This window comes from Pleurodeles waltl, chromosome 9 (assembly GCF_031143425.1).
Source record: "Pleurodeles waltl isolate 20211129_DDA chromosome 9, aPleWal1.hap1.20221129, whole genome shotgun sequence".
In the NCBI taxonomy this organism is placed as follows: domain Eukaryota; kingdom Metazoa; phylum Chordata; class Amphibia; order Caudata; family Salamandridae; genus Pleurodeles; species Pleurodeles waltl.
Window position 1 is genome coordinate 791,731,898 of NC_090448.1, and position 12,321 is coordinate 791,744,218.

At 39.6% G+C, this 12,321-nt stretch overlaps 1 protein-coding gene across 2 annotated transcripts in view; it reads right to left on the reverse strand.

Annotated features, from left to right (window-relative positions):
* The window catches only part of MEN1 (menin 1), a 215,727-nt gene that overhangs the window by 54,974 nt on the left and 148,432 nt on the right, over nucleotides 1–12,321 (reverse strand). For both annotated transcript variants that reach the window (XM_069208013.1, XM_069208014.1), the window contains exon 9: nucleotides 7,082–7,208. In XM_069208013.1, coding sequence (XP_069064114.1) covers nucleotides 7,082–7,208 — 127 coding nt within the window. The remainder of the gene's footprint in view (nucleotides 1–7,081; nucleotides 7,209–12,321) is intronic.

Here is a 12,321-nt window from a genome sequence, read left to right on the forward strand (position 1 = left end):
AGTCCGGTTTCAGACACATTTTCATAGTTCACTTTGTTTATTTATTTTGGCAATCGCTTGTGGTACATTTGCAGAATGCTGAACATCTGAGAAGAGCATTTCGACAGGGACATCTTTTGTAGCACAGGTTTTGCAAGTACATGTAAGTTCTGTGGGGGTAGTGGCTTCAGAAATTTTGTAGGTTTAAGCAACCCATCATTATCTTCCCAAACAAATTCACTCGGATCTTTCTCTACATTTGCATGATCCAAAACATGTACAGATCTTCTGATCAAGTAGAACACTCTTTCAATGTGTCCATGCACAGAATGAGACGTTGACGGAGGTCACTTAGCGGGACTGATCTTTTGAACTCACTATACCGAAGATCATCAAATGTGTGACAGTCGGAACTATTTTTACACACACACACAGTATTTTTCTATGTTTCTAAAGTCACATTTTTCTTCTATCTCAGCAGATCCTTTTAGAAGCTTCACAGGTTCAGCAGTTAAAGCTCCAAGCTTTGTTTCAATTTTGCTCATAGTGTCATCACCCATTAGAATATGTGGCTTGATAAGAACACTGGGCATCCCTGGGTCAAATTTCTTGTACAGAATATGAAGCAGGATTAAGTGTCTTTTCTAACCTGTTCCATAGCCTATCCATAACTCTGACAATCCATGGCTTTTTAACATTGCAACAAATCTAAGTAGCACAATAATAAAGTGTTTTATTTAGCAGTACAATGACTCGATTGGAACTATTTCGAACAGCCCACTCAACGTGTGGCACAACACGAAAGTCAGCTTCCTCCAATTTGCTGTTAAGTTCTTGAACAATATTGTCTGTACCTTTTGAATCTCTCCCTGCAGACACCAAGTCTTCAATGGCAATCATTCCAATTCAGTGTTCAAGGAGGAATCAACAATGTTATCTCCAAGTTGATCTTGATCGATGATGAACAGAATTTATCAATTTGCACAGGTATAGGTGTTAAAGTTTTGATGCAGGCAAGGACAACTGTTCCACTTCTAGACACTTGTCTGATTCTCTCACATTATTTGACAGATCGTTCAAGATAGCTGTCAAAGACAACATGCAGTTCTTCAAGGTGCACACGGACTTTGATATCTGTAGAACAGTCTGAACTATCTCTTCGAAGTTTGCATGGATGAAATCTTGATCATTAGCAATTGTGACAGTCAACAAAAGCAGCTTTCAATGAGAACACCTTTTCGAATTGAAATACTTCAGGTGAAAGGTTTTTTTCTTTTATTGAGTTCTTATACGAGTTGGTGCTTTACTGGTTTGGTTGCAGCATTTCCATCAAATGTGTTTATTAGAAGATCATGCAACAGAATGTCCTTGATAAATTCACCCCTTGCTTTAGCTCCATCCATCTCGCTATGTACTTGCTAAAGTAGTTTTTTGTAACCTGCTCTGTAGTGCCTGTTTGCACAAAACTCTTACTATGGCAATTAAAGTGTGGAAGTTTAGCTTTAGTGATTATGTCAAACAGCTTTTTCTCTTTCAATGCAAATCTCTCCTGCTACAGTTAAGAGTATAGTTTTGATCCATTTTCCAGGACATCTAGTAGATGTGTCTTTATATAGTTATCTATATGCTGTTTGAAATGACTAAGCCTGTGTGACTGCACAACTTTGTGACCAAAGGGGTTTCCCTGCTGCTGCACGAAATGAAGAAGGTTGTCAACATTTTTAGTAAAACATTCCCCTCTCTTTCCCAGAAGTTCATAGTGAGGAACAGTTTCATGAGGATCCACTGATTTTGAATGTGTCCTCTCTCTGAAAACATTGCAAGTAGAAAGGAGTTAATGGTAAGGTTGCTGCCATTGAGCAACATAATCACTTTTATGTGACTGACTAACAATTCTCTTGGACCTTTTCTGTGATCTCTCGATTGTCTGTTATAGCTTCATACCTGGAGTGACAGCATTGAACCTTTCCTCTATGTCTTTCACAACAAAATGTCTTTGGATACATTCTGACCCATATCTCAGGTAGTTTATGCGAATGAATTTTCAAAACACAGTAACCAGTGACACCAGTGTTCGCGTGCAGCTCCAAATCACATTCCCGATCAGCACGTACCAAGATTTTCCACTAGAGCTATCATGTGTAAAACATTTCCCCAGTACTTGCAAAGTTTTGATTTTTATTCAGATTCTTTGACAAACTCTACGAACTAGGTTTTCTGATTTTGACCTGAGTGTATTGAACATTGCCTGGCTTTGCAGTATGTCTTTTGAATGAAGTGCACCCTGGGCTTGTTCACTTTTGAGATAAGATACGCGAAACCCAATTTATCATTCTTGTTCCAGAAAGCATTCCAACGCAATGTTTGTGTAGCTTCAGATAGGATAAGCATGTCTTGTAACAAACTAACATAATAAGTTCCACTCAATACAGACTGGACACTTTAGCTTCCAAAGATTTCAGCCTCAATAATTGCATTGGCTATGCCACATCCACTAAAATAACTTCATGCAGATCTCGAAGCAACTTTTGTCATGTGGAAAACGCCCAATCATTTGATAAAGATCTTCAAATTATACTTGATTGTTCTTAAAAATGTCAGCTACAATACGGAAAACACCTTCATCGCAGAAAACTGGCAGGGTAGGCTGGTCTTCAAGCTGTGCACTCACATTATGGAAATATTTTAGAGCGGAGTATACTGTTGTGTGAATTCCAGCCCACAGAGGAACTGGCTTTTCTTTATCCTTCAGTCCACACCTAATAAGTGATATGATAAATTCAAAGCTTTGCGGCCCGCAGCATCAGGTAGAAGATGATATATAGTCTCAGCCATTTTGAAATGTTCTGATAGAGTGGGACGTGTTGATGGCATGTAGTGATTTTGCAAACTTTGGCAAGGCAGCTGGGTTCTAAGTTTGCAGCTTTGTTTGTTTATGCCTACAGCTGACAGCTTGTTTTCCAGCAGATACTTCATTGGTACAGTCTTGATAAAGCACCATGGCTGTATAATGTGTTCTGCATGTTCCAAACAAAAAAACAGCTCCTTTAAAATGAAAATTATCAAGAGCAGCAATTGTGTGAATCCTTTCCTGGTAAAGTGACTTGGAAGTGGTGTGCTGTCGGATTCCCAAGATTTTACAGCATAACAAGTTCCTGCTTTGTACTATGTCATTATAACTTGTTGATACACCAGTCCTATTCATTGAAGTGATTAGCTCTCCATGATTGCGTGGGCAGTCATGTGTAGTGGAGTTTTCTTTTTGCGTGATCTAATTCATAAAACACAATTTGGAAAAGATAGTACATTTGCATAGCATAAACCTGTCGGTTCATGGGATTGTCTTCCACTTATTCACTTATACCTTTGAAGCCATCAAATTTGTCGGCTTCTGTTCCTCGTCCAAGAACTTTAGTTTGTAACAGTTTTGCTTTGCTGATACTAAACAATTAAACAATGATGTAAAAAATGTTAAGACAACATCAGACATTCTTGTTGGCTCCCATGATTTGCAGAGCCCTTTGCCATTACAAAATTGGTCATTAAGTCAAAAATCTAAATCTTTCAGAATGTTTCTTAAAATGGTTCCTGCTGATTTTACTGCAGCTTGTGATCTTATTTTGACGGCAAGAACACCAGGAGTCAAATCAGCTGAGAACACCATAAGTGGCTCATTCTTTTTATTAGACTGGCAAAACGAATTCTGTCATTGTACATTCTCACCAGAAAAATCTTAATTTAATTATTATGGCTCAATACAGTTTCATCAATGTTGATCATTATTTCTCTAATCTCACTGAGTGTGAATCCGTAGCCAGCACTTGAGTGGCTTTAAAACTTCATTTGCTTTTTCAAAGAGTGAAAACTTAACTGAAGGCTCGTGGTTATGTTGCTGCTGGGAGCTCATTGTACATTCATATTTTCAAATGTATGCACACATGCAGTTGGGGTGGGCATACAAATCTGCTGCAAATACATTCACCTTGCTACTTAGATCAGCTACTCGGCTGAAAACTATCTTGGAAGAACTAGCTGCAGATAAAACATGTTTGCCCTTTGAGACTGACATACTTTGTTCTTTCGTCAATCCCTTTGGTCTTGTTCAGGCTAAACCACAGATACCTCCTTTAAAAAAACAGAGGGCACCTGAAAGGAGAATCTATGGAGATCGCAACCCAGATGAAATAACGGAAAAAGAACCACATAAACTGCCTCCAAGGAAACAAAATAAAGAACTTAATTCCTATTTCTAATACCATACATTGGAACAACAACAATAAAGTTAGAGGCAAAGGTAGATTGCACATGATATTATTAAACTAATTCTCATTATATGATTCAAACAATATGTTGATACAATGAAAAAACATATTCAAAAGCTTAACATAATATGTGGGGTCGAGCCCAAAGGGAAAAAAAATTAATCTGTCTACACCTCTGGGTCACAGAAAGCTTATAATAAAATAACAATACATACATTCACACTCAATCATACCACATACATAACCCAAATGCAATGGAATATTCTCACATAAAATGTTCTTTAAAACAATGCTAGTCATACACAGGGGTATTGTGAGGTCACTATTTTAAGCAGTATATAGATCAAATGCATTTATATAAGAAAACATTAATAAAGAAAATGCACATTTTATAGCGTAACACCATATATACTATACTGACAGCAAAAGGTTGCAACACATAAATATAGATCCTGGTCTGTTATGTACACACAAGTGATACAACAATATATAAGCTGAGATCCTTCCTTCCCCCCTATGTTGCGCCTGAATGGGGGAAGGATGGATCACAACTTATGTATTATATGAATGTATCATATAATGAGATTATGAGTTTAATAAAAGCACAGATAACACGTTGAAGATCCTCTGCTTTCTGATCAGTTGTTGCAGGTGGACGAGGGGGTAGCCATTGATCTATGGGCATGGGGTTTGGTTGTTGTCGCTTTATCAGAAGACTCCGATTCTTGTTGTTATTCCCTGGTTTCTGCTATTTTTTGACAACTTTTTTCCAGGCTTTTTTTTCCAATTGTATACGATTTTTACCACTTGTTGTTATAAAGATAAAATATTTGATCCTCTTCACCCATCAGTTTCAATCTTTTGTGAACCCCGTCTTGCAATGTTCCTGTAGCATCCCTAACTCTCTTCTGTCCAATTACAGTTGATGTGAGCTTTTCTTCTGGATTAGTTTGGCATATGACACATTTTTCTTTGTTGAAGGGGTCTTCAGAATTTGTAGTTCGCAACACTCTGTCATGAGCTAAAAATTCTCTACCATCTGCTTCGCTCATGTTCATGAATTTGAATAACTGAAAACCTGAAACAAAACCTATATTAAAATGAATTACCAATATCACGGCTAAAACACATTATAGAGCCGCCAATTTGGAAAATGGCAGACAAGTTGCTGTGAGGAGTTATTTTATGTCTCTAGAAGACTACTTGACCCCCAAAACCTATGTTTTCACACCAAAATGAAGTATATAGGTCTCATGGTTCTTGAAATATTACATCATCACTGCAACCTCTGACATTTTGAAAAATGTTGCCCAGAAAAAAAAAAAAAAAGGCCTGGATTAGCAATGTCTACCCAAGGTAAATTACTTCTCTAATGATACAAAAACACAAATCAAAATATCTTGACAACAATTTATTTTTCTTCTTCTCAACAGAGGTATATCCAGGGACCAGGACTAAACCAGGTGTGGCCTCTGTCTCAGACTCACAGACATCTGCCTCTGACAGGCTCCACATAGATTAAAACCCACAGATGTTTTAGAAGACATCCTTATTGCACACTTGAAGTAAAAGCTCAAAACGAGTTTAACAAAAAGTAAAGAACAAAAAAACAAACAAAAATGACTGGGGTGGCTCTTCCAGATCTGCACTGATGGCATGAAAAGAAAAGAACTGATGTCTGCACACCGGGGTGTTGCTTATTGCCTATAGAGGCAATGTGCACACCACACCCGGTGCAGACAGCCCTGAGTCAATCGATGCCACCTACCAGCACACAGAGGTACTTCCCAAAATATTCTAAGGTAAGGAATCCTGGTCTAGAAATCTATCAAAAAGGGAACGCAAGCCGAAGAAAGTATTTTGAACAATGCATGGTGAGAGCCTTGCTGTTCTCGACTCTAACAAGAAAAAAACACCGAAGGATACAATATCGAGAGAAGGTTCGTACGTGGTGACTGAGTCACGGCTACAAGTTTCAGGAGAGTACAAACTGGTGGATTTGAAAATTTGACAGTTGAAATGTTCAGTAGGAGATCAGCTGGAGGCAGAGCACTTTGAATGGCTGGAGTTTGGATCATAAATAGATGATGATGGGTTTCAAAAGATGCCTGATGTTTTATTGTGTTATAGGTTGAGTATGTTCTGCTGTTGGAAATTACACCCTGGGTTTCCCAGTAAGATGATGGGGAATTATTTTACCATGTGAATCTATGAAAGATCCAATGCTGGAGAGCTGTATTCTTGAAAAATGAAGGGAAAGCCGCTTGTTTGAGGATCCTGGGCCCACGCCCACCACTAACTATAAGGCAGAGCTGTTTGCTGAAAGTGACAATCTGTAGTGATGAAAGACCCCAGAGAAAAGAGTCATCAGGCTTCCAATTGGGGGAGCCCACTGAGCAGAGCGCTGTCACTGGCCTAGTGGTTTGGGTGAGTCCTAGTTAGAAAATGATAATACTTAAAGGGGGAAAGCAAGGATATCTTCACTGAAAGGGAAGCTTGAATACAGGTTCTCCCAGACTCGAGTCGGGCCACGATTCAGAAGAGACAGAAGCTTCAGGAATTCAATGAGAAATTCATTGTGAGAATTCCTGAAGTCTTCTTATTCTTCCAGATGAACCCAAAAGTGAAGAGGGAGATAAGACAGACATATACAGACTGCTGCAAGCTATAGCCTGGCATTGAATAGAGACATAAAAATGTAACTACTTTACCTAGAAACAGGAACTGTCAGTCTGGTAAAGTTATAGTTCACATAAATAACAAGATTATTTGTTTTCTTCACTTTGGCTCGCCACAAGAATACTCCAGTCCCCAAATTATTATTTGCCAAACTGCCTCACCCCCTTTTTGTCGCCATCAGCTGAATCCGCTTGGCTGCTTATTTCCTTCAGCAGGTTGGGAATCATGTCATTGGCAATGTCAAAGAACTCCTTGTAGATCTCCTCATCCTCCTTGCAATAGTTGTAACTGTGGAGACACAGACAGCTCAGCAAAGGCAACTAAGGTTAGAGTGATGGAAGATTCTTCAAGAAAAAATAGAGGAAATAAGCATGAGGTAAGGGTATTCAACAGGGGACAATCACAACAGAAAAAGAACAGTAAAAAGAAGGATACTGGAGACTTGTGAAATACAGGAAGGCACTATGTTGCAAAGAAAGAAAGTAATACGAGAAGTAGAAGATAAGATAATAGGAAGAGTGCGTAACCCTGATGGGGACAAACTAGTGGAGCACTAGCAAATGTTTCAGAGAAGCTAGTGTAGAGGGGGGAAAGCAAGAGTAACAGAAAGAACTGTGGAAGGAGTGAAATAGAGATGAAGCACAGCAAAACGGGGAGGGGTACAATAGGGAGTGCAAAATAATGACATACAACAGACAAACTAAGATGATGAGAAGGAGAAGAGAGGAAATTGGGAGGGGTAAGCGGTGAAAGGGCAAAGGTCAAGGTGCAAAAGTATCAGAGTGGAAAGAAGCATATAGCAACACACATCATTCTTTCTCTTTCTGTTTTCTGCTACTGTAGTAGCCAGTCAGTAATACAAAAGATCATAATAGAGGGATGAATCCCTGTCATCCATGCCACGGGTATAAAAATAAAAAAAAAACTACTGCACTCAAGCATAACGTGAGTTAAGTCAGTAATTCACCAGATTACATTTAATTAATATTTTGCGCCTTCTAGATGTGCTATCAGTGTGTCAGACTTGACTGACCGGAATCTGAACATCACAAAAAGTTCCTGTTAACCTCTATCAACAAACCAAAAGGTATGATTGGCAGTGTAGGAAAGCACTTTTGGAGGGAGTATTTGAGTGCATATATAGGACTGTGAAGTTATTTCTTGTGCATGAATTATGTTTAATAATGGGCTGCAGTTATGCCACTTGGTACCTGTACAGAAACGTGTTCACCAATTATTTGGTATTTTGGTCCTATAAAGGGGCAATTTTATGCAGCTCTTTAGAGGACAGTGAGCTAGCACAAGAACCATTGAGGCTTCCAAAAAGACTCTTTAAAATGTGATTCATTGATTATCTTTTGCAATACAAGAGCCAATTACATTGATATTTCTTTTCGGTGTCAGGACAGCCTATGGTGCCTTGCTGTGTGATTTGTTTCACAGTGTTGGTCCCCTTCAGCACCATTGGAGGCTATCTCCACTAGTTTTCGTCCTGATGAAGACCCAGCTCATTACAAATTCTTTCCTCGTAAGTCAAAATGTCAACACTACCTTCTACATAATAGCTGGATGTAATATATTTTGTCGTGGCAACGCCGTTTGAAATGTCTCAGGTTCTCTGAACTCTAGCTGAATACTTGCTGGGCATTTTGCTGTTTACTACTTTCGTTCCTGGTAATTGGATTCACTCAGTGTTCACTCCTCACAAGCACTGATCAATGCACCACTTTTTTGTAATGTGGAACACCACTGGTATCACTAAGTCTGGCTCCAAGAGCACCATTTAAATGTGTGTGAATTGCATTCTTAACTGAACTTGAGGAGGATGTCTCTTTTTTAGGTCTCCCCGATGCATGCAAACATTCCCCTAAGAAATTATCCAAGAATCATTGATTGTTGACAATCGCTATGAATAATCCAGCTGAAGTTTTCCTATTGTATGTGGGTAGAGGAGGGTTACTGCTGAACCATATTCGTTGTAGGTGAGTACTTGGAGTGCAAGCAGTATTTTTAAGGAGATTTTCCATAAGGTTGGCTCCATTTCGCACCTTTCCAACCTAATCCTCCCCAGTAGTCTGTTGTGGGTCACTTCTACACTGAAGTTCACTGAGTGGTTTAGCTCTTTCGGCCCTCCACCCAGCAAGTTTCATTGAATATTTGTCTCTTATAAGTTAATTCTAGGAGCATCTCGTGTGGCTGGTGGGCGTTTTGTAGATGGAAATGTAGTTTTACTGTGGTAGCTCTTTTGGATGATTTAGCTTAGGAAGTACATATCTCAGAGCTTTAGCATCCAGTCATGCGTATCTGTGTGTCTTATGTGAGGTCAATGGACAGTTTTAGACTATTCCTTTAAGTTATCAGTGTCTGGAGTAGCCCTAGTGTAACTGAGTTTACCGGGTTATGATGTACCATGGTTCTTAATTCCCTTTGAAGAGAACCCTGTATCTCTTTCAGGTATCTGGCTTTCAAAACCTACACATCTTTTGGGTAATGGGTTCTTAAATTTGGGGGTGTAATTCAAAGGGTGGTCGCACAGCCTGATGAACAGCTGGTGGTTTTTCCAGGAGTCGTTATTGCTTGTGCAGAAGAGGAGTTAAAGAATTCAAAGTCATGTTCCAAATTACATTGTGGTAATGAATGGAGCGTACTTAAGTAAATCACTTGATTTGTTGATCATTTATTAAATGAAGCGCTTTATAGTATTATTTCTTATGGCTTTTTAATACTTACCAACGGCTGAAGCTGTATAGACTACAGGTTAAAAAGAAGGCTGCATCATTTGCCTGAGTGGTGAATGGAGGCTCTTAGTGGCCTTGTGTGTTGGTGAATAGGAGGATGTCTTGTGAGCAACAAGGGAGTTCTGCTAAAAGATGGATTGTTTTTTAATGGTATTAATGGTATTTTATATTGGTTAACTGGAGAACCAGAGGATACTGTAGAGTGGTTGGTGGGGTGAAGAGAAATGTATGGTGTTTTATTGGGTATAATAAGGTTCTACGACTAGCTGTGTAGTGAGGAAATATGGGGCTAGAGGGATTGTTCTGGTAGTTAGTAGTGAATATGGAATTTAATTTCAAGCCTCTAGGAACTTGGGTTTGTGGGCATGGCTGGGGGGTGTGCAGTGGGTGAGAAATTGGGTATCTAGCACACGGGTAAATTTTGTATACTGCACTGAAGTAGGAGTTATTGTGGTGCTGAAGCTGATGGTCTATGCAGTGTGGAAAGCATCAGTGGAGCTACTTTTTGATGTTTAAAGATGAAGTTTGCTACAGGATGGCCTGGATTGATATATAGTATGTGGATCAGTAAAGCCTGTGCTTCTGGATTTACAGGTGTGTGGTGATGGATATGTATTGTGTGGTGGGTAGGCCTCATGTGTGTATGAAGCAGGTTTGTATCAAGTGGAATATTGTAGGATGTATTGTTTTAGGAAGTATGGTGGTAGTTTTGTGATTGTGTGCAGCAAGTGTGGATCAGGGTAGTTTGACAGTGCATGGTTTAGCGTAAAAGCATGGAGGATTGTCGATGTGGTAGCAAAGCTACATGTAAAGAGAAAATGGGCTAATGGATTAGGGAGGGAAGAGGGGTGATAAGTGGTGAAGGCAAAGAGGAACAGGGGAGAGGAAAGTCTGTGTGTCAAGAGTGTAAAGACAATTAGTGGGAAGAGGTGGGAGTATGTCAAATGGCGTAGGCCAGGTCTTGCTTTTTCGTTTGGGAAGGGAAAAAGAGGCTAGAAAAGATATGAGGCTGTTGAAATCAGGAGAAAACTGATTGGTAGGTCAGGGTCAATGGAGCAGGTTAGATGGCAGACAAAGGGATGAGAGAGAAAAGGTGGACGTGGGTCAAAAGGTGCTGTAGGGAAAAAGGGAATGAAGGAGGAGGAGAAATACGAAGTGGAGAGAATGTTATGGAGGTTGGGGAAGCAGGGAGAGAAAACAGCTCTGGGTTGAAAGGCAGAAGATGAAATGGGGAGAAAGACAAGGGGAAGGGGTGATAAGGTAGAGTAAGGGAATGGAAAGTGAGGGAGTAGAAAGTGAGGAAGCGGTGAGAGGGTAAATTACAATTAAAGGAAAATTGGTTGTTGGATCACATGTTATGTTGTTTGAAGCTAAGGGATGGGTAGTGTGATCATGTGCAAATTGTAAAGTTTGAAGATGCGTCTGTTTGTGTGCTTGTGAATAGTTCATAGAAAGGAGGTGAGAAGGCAGAAGTGAAGAGCAAGGGGAAAGGTATATTTCTTTCTATAAACTCTGACAGACGTCTGAAGTTAGTTAAGTAGAGATGTTTGTATTCTTAAAGACTCTTTAATTGAACTGACTGGTCCATGTAGATGAGAAAGTCAGAGACAAGTACGAAAAGATGAACAGGATAACATTAGAGAAGAAGGCAAAGGGGTAGGCAGTTGTATGCAATTTTGAAGCTGACCCCTACAGTATGCAATTCCTGTAAACAAGCAACTATGAAAACTCTACTGCAAAAATAAAACTAATTCCACTGAATGGCAACACTCACAAAGATGTTCCGTGGCCTTTATTTCCTGATGTTTATCACATCGTCTCTTTGCAATCACTAAATATATATTTTTAAAAAAACTTTGTATAATTAATATGTGTCTTCTGGGAGTAGGTTAAAATCGTGGGGTGGGGTGGCTATCAATGTTGAGAATTAAACATCCAGACGCCCTAAAAAACTGCTGGGAATGGAGAAAGATCTCGTTATACTAAAGGAGGAAGACTGCAAATACCAAGGGAAGCTGCCATCAGAGCAGGGTTTCAGTTAGTGCAATTCCAAATACCGCACTATGCATAAAGCACCAGAAACAGATTGTTTAAATTGGCAAGGGATGAAAATGATAGGCGCCTTAGGGGGTTTAAACAAGTAGGTACACTGATCCATACATTATGGGACTGTCCACAAATATAGAAACTCTGGTTTAGACTAAGCCTAGAGATCTTGATGGCCATACTTGGAAATACAGACTTAACTGCACACCCAGTGATTGACAGAATCTACTTCTATATCTAGTGCCACGCCTTCACAGTAACAGGGCCAGAGTTATTCCCATCCCTCCCAGACCTGCATTTGGTTTCACCTACCAATCAATAGTCTAGGGAGAAGGGAGTCTCGATAAAACCTATATTCAATGGACTATCTGCAGCCGGTCCGTGGATCCACAAAAGCCCAAGAACAGAGCACAAAGCCTGGAAAAAACCTGGTGAATGGAATGGGGAAACCTTTGGAATGTTCAGTTAACAGTCCTGTCCTGACATTCAGCATTCCAACACTTCTTTGGATGAAAATATACCCCCACTTGTGTGGGTGGGTCTGTTGCCATGGACAAGAAAAAGCCCTAAAACACATAATGGAAACTCAAGAATTTTGCTATGACCTTACATTGATA